Source organism: Scyliorhinus torazame, chromosome 7, assembly GCF_047496885.1.
Source record: "Scyliorhinus torazame isolate Kashiwa2021f chromosome 7, sScyTor2.1, whole genome shotgun sequence".
In the NCBI taxonomy this organism is placed as follows: Eukaryota; Metazoa; Chordata; class Chondrichthyes; order Carcharhiniformes; family Scyliorhinidae; genus Scyliorhinus; species Scyliorhinus torazame.
The window spans coordinates 262,895,863-262,905,596 of NC_092713.1; the positions used below are offsets into that span (position 1 = coordinate 262,895,863).

At 44.5% G+C, this 9,734-nt stretch overlaps 1 protein-coding gene across 1 annotated transcript in view; it reads right to left on the reverse strand.

Moving 5' to 3' along the window:
- tgfbi (transforming growth factor, beta-induced) overlaps nucleotides 1-7,662 on the reverse strand; it is a 105,248-nt gene extending 97,586 nt beyond the window's left edge. Inside the window, exons 1-2 of the mRNA XM_072512368.1 lie at nucleotides 7,484-7,662; nucleotides 6,902-7,000 (exon numbers count right to left, since the gene is read on the reverse strand). Of these exons, the coding sequence (XP_072368469.1) occupies nucleotides 6,902-7,000; nucleotides 7,484-7,593 (209 nt within the window). The 5' untranslated portion in view covers nucleotides 7,594-7,662. The remainder of the gene's footprint in view (nucleotides 1-6,901; nucleotides 7,001-7,483) is intronic.
- Between the last annotated feature and the right edge of the window lie 2,072 nt (nucleotides 7,663-9,734).

Consider the following 9,734-nt stretch of genomic DNA (forward strand, 5'->3'; position numbering starts at 1 on the left):
CAGGAATATCTCTCCCACACCGTAGCCTCGATTTAACGGTCTCGTCGGGCCCGACCTGATGTCTCAATGGGGCTGTTGAATCTCGAGAGAGGCAATTAGCGACACTCAAGACATCTCGTGTGATTCAACCGAACCTCGCGTGATGTCACGATCTGGATCTCACCTGCGCTGTGCGAGATCCACAATAGCGCATATAAATATGCCTGTGCCATGTTCTTTGGGTTCCCGGGAACTAACAGCGTCCCCAGCAAGGCCTCCACCGGGTACAATTTAGTACTGGTCCACACAAACAAGGAGCAGGTGTAACGGCACCTGGGGGGTTTTCCCATGCCTTTGGCGACCCTTGGTCGGTTGAGGACAAGACAGGGTGCTATCCTGGATCTCCCTCTGGCATCAAGGCACATGGCACTGTCAGGCTGGCAGCTTGGCTCTGACACCCAGGACAAGCAAGTGTGCCCAGGTGGCACTGCCAGGCTAGTAGGAGCACTGTCAGGGTGGCAGTGCTAGGGTTCCCAGGGAGGCACTGTCAAGAGTCAGGGCTTGAGGGGGGCCATGCCCATAAAAGGGACGTTGAGGGAGATATGTAGGGCTGAAGGGCGGGTATGAAGGGGCCTCATAAAGGTTGGGAACACGCAGGTGGGGTCCTGAAAGGGAAGGTATGGTCCTGAAAGGGAAGAGAGGTCCAAAAATGCAGGTGGGAAGACCTGACGATGCAGGAGCACACAGCGATGTGTCCTCACTTGTGTGTGGAGGTGGGTGTTGGTAATGCCCATGTGTGGGGGAGGGTGGAAATGTCCATGGGTGGGGGGGTGTTGGGATCCTCAAGCTCACTTAGAGATCAGGATGCCCTTTCAAAATGGTGGCCCGATATCTGAAGAGTCAGTCTAGCAGGCGAGTTCAGCTCTCCGGTGTTGAAAAAATTTTCAAATGTGGGCTGGACCGGGGAGAAATTCCTCAAGACACCAAAAAATAACTAGGGTGCTATCTAACCAAAAAACCCGTAGTCCGTTCTGGGTGGGATTATCGGGGTCGTTCCCAATGGTTGTAACACTGGGAGGACCCTAACTAATGGAATTCTGCCTGTTTAGTGCTTGGCGGGGAATGCCCCATTATTTCACGCCCTGAGGATCCCCGGTGAGCGGAGCTCCTCAGTGCATGATGAGGTCGGACGCCATTTTTAAATGACATCCTAATCTCTTGAATCCCTGACTCGACCCCCAGACTCCCCCAAAGCCCCAACTCACCTATAAGGGGGTCTCAGGGTCTCGGCCCCTCCCCCCACACCCCTCACTCACACGAGCAGTGCACCCCTAGCCTGATCTCGGTACGAGCAAAAATGCCAGCCTGACATTTTGCCACTGTGTAGCGCATAAAGACTCCATGAGACGAATATAGTGAAGTCGATGAGGCTTTATTAAGCGTGTCTGTTCCCCAGCAGCTCGATAGTAAACTGGCTTGCGGGGGAAGACACCGGCTTCTTATACTTCGCCTTCAGGGCGGAGCTTGAGGTCAACGGCCAACCAGTACCGGGGATCTGTCAGCCAATGACATTAGGGCTTCCAGTCCCACATGACCCCCAATACATACTACCACACACTGTCTGCCTGCCATCCTGGCAGTATCCCTGCCAGCGCCACCTGGGCGCCCTGGAAGTGCCAGGCTGGCACCTGTGTGGCATTGCCAGGGTGCACTGCTGGGAATGCCAAGGTGCCTGTGTGGCATCCACAATGCCAAGGTGCCACCTTGCCCAGAGGCCAACCGCCTGGGGGCCTCTGACCACCTGGGAGACCCCCCACGTACCGTTCCATCTGTTCCCAGTTTGTGGGAACCAGTACTGAACAGCACCCGGCTGGGGTCTCCTCGGTGAGGCCGATAGATGCCGGATGGCCGTTTGATCTGGCGGTAGCACGGCTATGTTGGTTCTGCAGGACCCAGATTGCGATGCCCCATGAGATCTGGTTAGATCTTGCGAGACGTAACGGCCATCAGGAATCCCCCTCCCAGGATCTACAGGCGGCATCTCGTCCGGTTCCGGCAGGATGCGGCCAGTAGGTTGCGCCCTAAGGGCGTCATTCTCCGACCCCCCGCTGGAGTGAATCCTGCCCCCGCCGGTTGTCGAAGTCTCCGGCATCAGATATTCGGCGGGGGCGGGAATCGCGCCGCGCCGGTTGGCGGGCCCCCCCGCTGGATTCTCCGGCCCGGATGGGCCGAAGTCCCGCCGATAAATTGCCTGTCCCTCCGGCGTGGATTAAACCACCTTTTGAACGGCAGGACAAGGCGGCGTGGGCGGGCTCTGGGGTCCTGGGGGGGGGGGGCGCGGGACGACCTGGCCCCGGGGGGTGCCCCCACGGTGGCCTGGCCCGCGATCGGGGCCCACTGATCCGCGGGCGGGCCTGTTCCGTGGGGGCACTCTTTCCCTTTAGCCTCTGCCACGGTCTCCACCATGGCGGAGGCGGAAGAGACTCCCTCCACTGCGCATGCGTGGGAAACTGTCAGCGGCCGCTAACTCTCCCGCTAATGCGCCGCCCCGAGATGTAATTTCCGCGCCAGCTGGCGGGGCAACAAAGGCCGTTTCCGCCAGCTGGCGGGGCGGAAATCCCTCCGGCGTCGGCCTAGCCCCTCAATGTTGGGGCTCGGCCCCCAAAGATGCGGAGCATTCCGCACCTTTGGGGCGGCGCGATGCCCGTCTGATTGGTACCGTTTTGGGCGCCAGTCGGCGGACATTGCGCCATTTCGGGAGAATTTCGTCCCAGGTGTGGACGAATACCAGTGTGAATCTCACCCAAAAATCTAGTATTGTTTATCTGCCCCTTTGATATTCAATTCCAGGGTCTGCAATGGAACTGAATGCTGGTGTGCAGCACTCTTCTCTATTGTGACAGATGAAATTCTACCTAGTGTGTGTACTACATGGATCAGAAACCTTTACTTTTGAGTTAAGTCATATTTTAAAAGCGTCATCAAAAACATGACATAAGCAACCATTAGCTGTACAACAAAAAGAACAAAAGGGGGGAAATGCTCGCAGCATTTATTATGTAATTAATGTGAATTATGCTTTGGCTGGTAATTACACAGCAACATATTTCCAACCACTACCACTTACACTGACTTGAGGAATCAATTTGTAATCAGGTCTGTTGCCATCCCACCAGTCTAAGCACTGGTTTTGCAGGATGTACAAATAGAATAATTGAGAGCCTTAAACTTTGCTTTGGAAATTGATCCAGCATGTTACTATTAAACATGGTGAAAATAAAGGCTTGCTTTTCATGGCCTCAGGGTGTCCCAAAGTTCCTTACAGATAATGAACTACTTCTTAAAATCTGGTGAAATGTAGGGAATGCAGTAGCCAATTTGCACACAGCAAGGTCCCACAGGTGGCAATGATATAATGACACATAAATCTGTTTACAAATATTGGCTGAGGGTTAAATATTGGCCATGAAGGAGAACTCTGCTGTTCTTCATGTAGAAAAACTACAGGAGCTGGTTTGGTTTGCGTACACTTAGTTGTGTTATAAGAGTAAAATAAGATATTAACCATGACTGCAAATTCTACCCTTTTACTGGAATTCCCTCATTTTTCAAAATTCGCAGAAACAATTGATAATAGGCAGATATCGTCAACTCTGGTTTCTGCCTAATTGGAAGCTCACTACCCCTAACGGTAAAGCAGTAATTTCAGGTCATTCCCATACTGTTGGTTCCGTGGTTAACCATAGCGGACGCTATGATTATACATAAATGTTAACTCCAATCTTATGAAACCATGCCTCACACTAAATTATGGTAGCAGACAGCCTTTCCTAATTTTCAGAGGCAAACAAGTTATGCCCCTTTGGGCAGAAATATCGACTGAGACAGTTCTGGACAGCAACGAGAATCATCAATCTGCTTGCAGTGTTCACAGAAACGTCACTGTTCAATAGACACAAGTAGGCTGTTCAGATAATATTACTATTCTTGAGTTATACTATTGTACAAGCGGAGGTAAGGCAATGGGAGCCAACTCACATAAAAGAGAGAGTGACTGATGCTACTAATCCGGGAAATACCAATGGCAAATCGGAATTTGTACAGTGGGCGATGGCTGAGACCCAATGTTTTAGCCACCTACTAATTCTAACAGATTTAGGCTCACACGTGAAGAATCAACACTTTTAAGTTACTGTGTAAAGATGCTGGCACATAATTATCCAGAACAATTATCCAGTCTGAAACATAACTTCAAAAGAGCAGGAAATTTAAGCACTAAGAAAAACAAAGGAGCATCAGTGAAGAATATTTGAAAAGATGTAAGAGCTGAAGAGATTATGAATTTAGAGATATTGAGAAAGGGAGATAAAGAGATTTTAATTATTGTTCCCACCAATATAGCACCCAAGCTATTTTGCGGTTCAGAGCTGCTGGCAAACTGCACCTTCTCAACGGACAACTCACCGAAGCATCTCTGCTGGTGGCCAGCATAATATTGGGTGTTTCATACATTACATTTGGCTACAGGTAGGTCCTGAGGTAAAGTGCTGGAACAGCTGTGGGATGTGGGGGCAAAATGAAGAGCCTAATCTGGCAATGACCTTTGGTATTATTTGTGGAGTCAGGAGAATCATTCCTTCAGGGACCACTGATGGATGGACAGTGTGCAGCAAAACCTCCACTCATTTGTCCCTTAAATTGCAGACAGACACCTAACTATATCATAGGACGTCAATATGCATAGTAATTCAGTTCTCCAAGCCAATCGCCTGAAACAGGTGGTGTTTCAGAACCCATGGAAAATGCAGAAGGAGGCCATTCGGCCCTTCGAGTCTGCACTGAACCTTCGAAAGACCACTCTACCAACTCCCCCACCTTATCCCTTTAACTCCACCCAACCTTTGGACACTTAGGGGCAATTTAGCATGGTTGGTAAAGACAAGTGGCATTGGGGTACTTCAAGCCAAAGTATTTTAATATGATTCCCACATGTTTCAGGCAGAAGCATAAAAGGTTCATTTCAAAATCTATCTGAACATTGCGTCATGCAGGTCTTGGCTGTTTTTTCAATAGCTAGTCATCCTATTTTTAACTGAAAATTTTCAATTGAAAATTCTTCAAGGTGATTTGGTGCCAAAGTGCTAACCTGATTAACAAAGTCCGGATTTAGCACCATCAATGACTAGTTTAAATGTGGAATTTTTTAAAACTCCCTGGTAATCATTTAAAAATGTAATTTAAGTAATGGGAAAACAATGAACCAAATGGAAAATCCAATGTGCATGTAGTTGTCTCAGAACCACATTACAGTCGTACACACTGAGTAGACTGGTGTTTCCTTGTGGTTTTTGAAATTTGCAATAGTTGGAGTTCTTGATATTTCTGAAGTACTGCTTCATATCAAAAACTCACTTGTTTAACTTTGCTGATTCCTGTGATGTGATAGCTAAAATTTATCATTCAACTGGTTTCAAATTTTACAGGCTTTTGCTTCTTTATGGATGTGTAACTCTAGGGAAGAGTAATAGAGACGTAAATCCCAGTCATGGTGTAGATTGTGACAACTGAAATAAAGAAAAGATTGGATGATAGAGCCATTATCTAACCACTCTAGAGCACAAAGTGATTGTTTGAAAGCAAATCCTCTCACCTTTCTTGGATTTCTAAAATAAAATTTATAATAGGTCTATGTGTACTTCTAATTCATAAAATAATTCATACAAGGGCCTATCAATAGAGAATACATGAGGAAATATGGATATGATTTGTAATCCCAGCGGGATTCTCCTGATGATTTGTGAACAATATGTTTTGATGGTTCCACGAGTGGATGAAATCGTGTCAGGTGTCTCCTCATCATGTACTCTGCTCATACTCTATTAGGTAATTTGTGTGGGTGTGTCATCACCATCAAACATTTTTGTTGCTTTAGAGCATTTGTTTTCAATTATGATGCTGCCACATGGGTATAAAATTTATCTCAAAAAGTTTTCTGTGAGGAATATAGAAACAAACTGATTTATAAGTCTCCATGTTAAGGTGAAGTTGTAAAATTTGCTGAAGAACCAGAAACATCTGTCCTACCATCGTGCAAATAATATGGAGCAAACCCACACGGTTTCCTTTACATCGTCTGGATCACGTTGATCCCATTTAAGATTAAATATTCCACGAAATCAGATCTCTGTCATGGTTTCCCTTCCCCAGTGGCCTGCTGATGTGAGTGGCACCATGTGCTTGTGCAGTGGTTGGAGCCAGGCTTAACTCAAAAACCTTTAGCTGCCACAACAAAAGAAGATTTGTCAAAAATTTCACACTGCAGGTCATTTACCACAGCTTGCTAAACTTGTCCCAAATACACTGTCCTTTCAGATGCAAAGTTACTTCATTCAAATGCTTTTACAGCCGATAATCATTTCCTCCACATACATTCCATTCTTCCATTTATTGCATTTTTACGGCCAATGTGCTAACTATATCCAGACAGCACAGAATTGGATTTACCTGTCTGAGGAAATCAGACCTCACCATACACAACACAAAGTCCACTGTCAAACCATCATTTGCAATTTACCTATACTAATACAGTTCTGACTCTGTCAATGTAAAATTGAAAAACCAGATTATAATATTGTTTATTTTAATTTTTGCAGGTAAATTATCAGTGTATATTCTTTCATCAGTACATTAGTACAATTTCAGCCAAACACGTAAATAAATAACTTTTAAATATTTTGTTTATGTGAAAAATTAGGTTATTCACAGAGAAAATACTTTGACACAAAAATCAAAGTTATTCGAACTTTATTCAGGCCAAATCCACCACCCGCTTGTGATTATAACTCAAAAATCTACAATTTTGCTCAAGATTTTTAATTTTATGCCACTATTTAGGATTGAATTTAAATGGCGTGATACTCACGTTGGTTTGCCGCAGATTTTCCGATGGTACCACTGTTTGCAGTTGGTGAAGTACTTCTTGTTGGATCCCATTATTTGCTGCATAGCACATACATTGGGGCTGAGGGGGAACACACACACACACATTTTTCTTTTTAAAGCAAAGAACGGTGACCAAGGGCTTTCCAGGAAGCAGCAAGAGCATAATCCATCTGCTGTCCAGCTCTTCAATGGAACCATTGTTTCAAATCAAGACTAAATTAAAAACGGTTATACCAAATTTGAACTTCTTTTACCATAGAGCAACACAACACTGCCAACACTGTTTTCGTAGTTATGTAGGTTTTTAAAAAATTCTTAATGAACAGGAACATGCTTAGACTTCTGTCTTTATAACATACTTTAATTTGAATGTAAAATTCAGCCTTTTTGATCCTGGGACAAATATATATCTTTTAAATCAGATTCATTAGTTTTTTCACATGCACTTTATATTTATAGAGTGCAGCATGTTTGGTCACATTTGCATTACGTTGAATTAAAGGTAAGATGTGCAGTAATTTCATACAGAACTTTTGTTAAACTTTCTTTAAAAGTTGCTTACCCATGCTGTCTGCCTCTGATCCTGCTGTGCTGTAATACTTGTTTGTAGGGTAAAAAAGCACTGGTGCAAACTAAAACCAAAGGAAAAACAAATAGAACAAAATAATTCATGCTGACTGAAGACTTCAGCCTCTTTCGTCTGCAGAAATCCAAGCAGTCTCCTGAGGTAAAAGGCTGCCTTTAACTGAGCTGCAATTTATAGGGCCCTGAGCTGAAGGGGCGGAGAGGAACAGTTAACATGCAAAATCCTAACTGATGTAACTAGTGGGCAGGTCAGGACCCCACAGACTGGGGGAGTAACACAGAGCTTTGTCATTGAAACATTAAAGAAACATCTCTCTCTCTCTTCCTATTTGCTTTGTTGTGGTAGAATGATTGCATAATTCTATGCTTTTAAGGTTAAAACAAATTAAACAAAGTTTTAAAGATTATATAGTGTTACACATGGAAATGAAATAATATAGGCGTTTGAAGGTTAAAAAGAGACACAAAGGTTATGGGAGCATCGGAATAGGAATAGATCTTTCAGCACCTTGAACATGTTCTGCTATTCAGTACACTGGACGAAGCAAGCATGTAGCTAAGAGCACATATTATATCAATATTTATCATAGGTACGTTTGAACAAACTCAAGATTTATGTTAGGGTCCCCTGTTGGCTCAGCAGGTTTAGGTGATGAACAATTGAGCTGTAAAAACTAGGAAGAGCAGATTTGATCTTTGATTTTTTTGCTGAATTAGCTCATCTCAAATGGAGAGGATAGAAGGCATGACAATTGGCATTGCTGTCCGAGATCAGGGAGAGGATAATCAACTAGAGTTCCTGCATTGAATCAGTATAAGTACCTTAATGGAAGTAGACATGTTTATAGACATTAGGCTGAATTATTAACTGAGAAAAGCAGGGGAGATGGAGTCGATTGAGCAGTTAACATGCCAGGAATCTGCTCCCTGATCCAAACTTGCCTCCGACCTTTTTAATTTCCGGCTTTAACTGAGGACAGAAGATGGCCAACCCAATCCAAGGAGGGAAGCAGGAACTCTAAACACAAGAAAGAGTTTGCAAACCTCATTGTCATTCCACTTTTGAACTTTAACAACTGTCAGCCAGTCGAGCACCGGGAAACCTGGCAGATTTCACAAGACAAATAGCAGATTCAGGAGTTACGTGTTATCATGCCTCCCGCTTGGATCCAGGTCCCTTCCTGAGGAGTCTCCAAGATCAATGCTTCCTCTAAGACCTCCAAATTCCCCACACCACTGGACCCTTCTCTCCCTCCCTGCACCACTAGGCCCTGCTCTCTCCATTGCTGGTTTGCCGTTTACCTTAGGTGACTCTTGCCAAATCTACAATAGGTTTATTTACAATACTTTAAAATCACTTTAGAACTGACTGGATTTTCTGTACAAAGCCATCACTCTCAGAATTGGCAGCCCCACAATTTGAACCCTCCCATACCCTGATCACCAAACCCCCACCACCGTCGAAACATCCCACTCTGGTTGATGCCCCTCCTACTGGCACCCCCCAGCCCACTGAACTCCTACTTTCTAGACATGAAGATACCTGCTCTCTGACCATGATCAGTGACAGGCTCACTGCCCAACTGAAGACCCAGCTATCAGTCTGGCTGGGCCTTCAGGTGAGGAACCAATCATTAACATTAAGCACACACTGTTGAATTAAAACTTCACAGCCTGAAATGCATTCCCATGCCAACTGTAATGTTTATCGTCTAATAACTGAAATGTTCCTAAATTACAGGTTCTGTCCCCCTGACATTCAGACCAAGGCACTTCCTGTGAGTCAGGTCAGTAAAAGTTCTGCAATTGTGCCATTGGCCAAATCGTGTTGGAGCAAGGCATTTCATGGTATGTGCTTTGCACAGACTTTATTCCCTACCCTGTAGTTTAAAGCATTTTTCTTGGAAGTGCGAGTTTACAACTACTTTGAGGCCATTAGGGTTTGTGAATGATAGAATCAAGAGTGTCCATCTGTAACCAATGAGATTAAAATATTGAGAAAGAAACAGAAATGATGGAGAAATAGTGTGAATTTGAGTCAAATACAGATAAATAAATAGAGAGGGAAAGAAAGATTGGATAAGTAGCAATAAAAGAAACAGAAAGAACTGAAAGAATAAAAATTGTAAAATGTAAAATTAGATTTTATTATTTTCAAATAACTCATTATTTCCTTTCACAGCCAGAGAACTTAATTGGCATCGCATTAACAATCATCGCTTCATTGA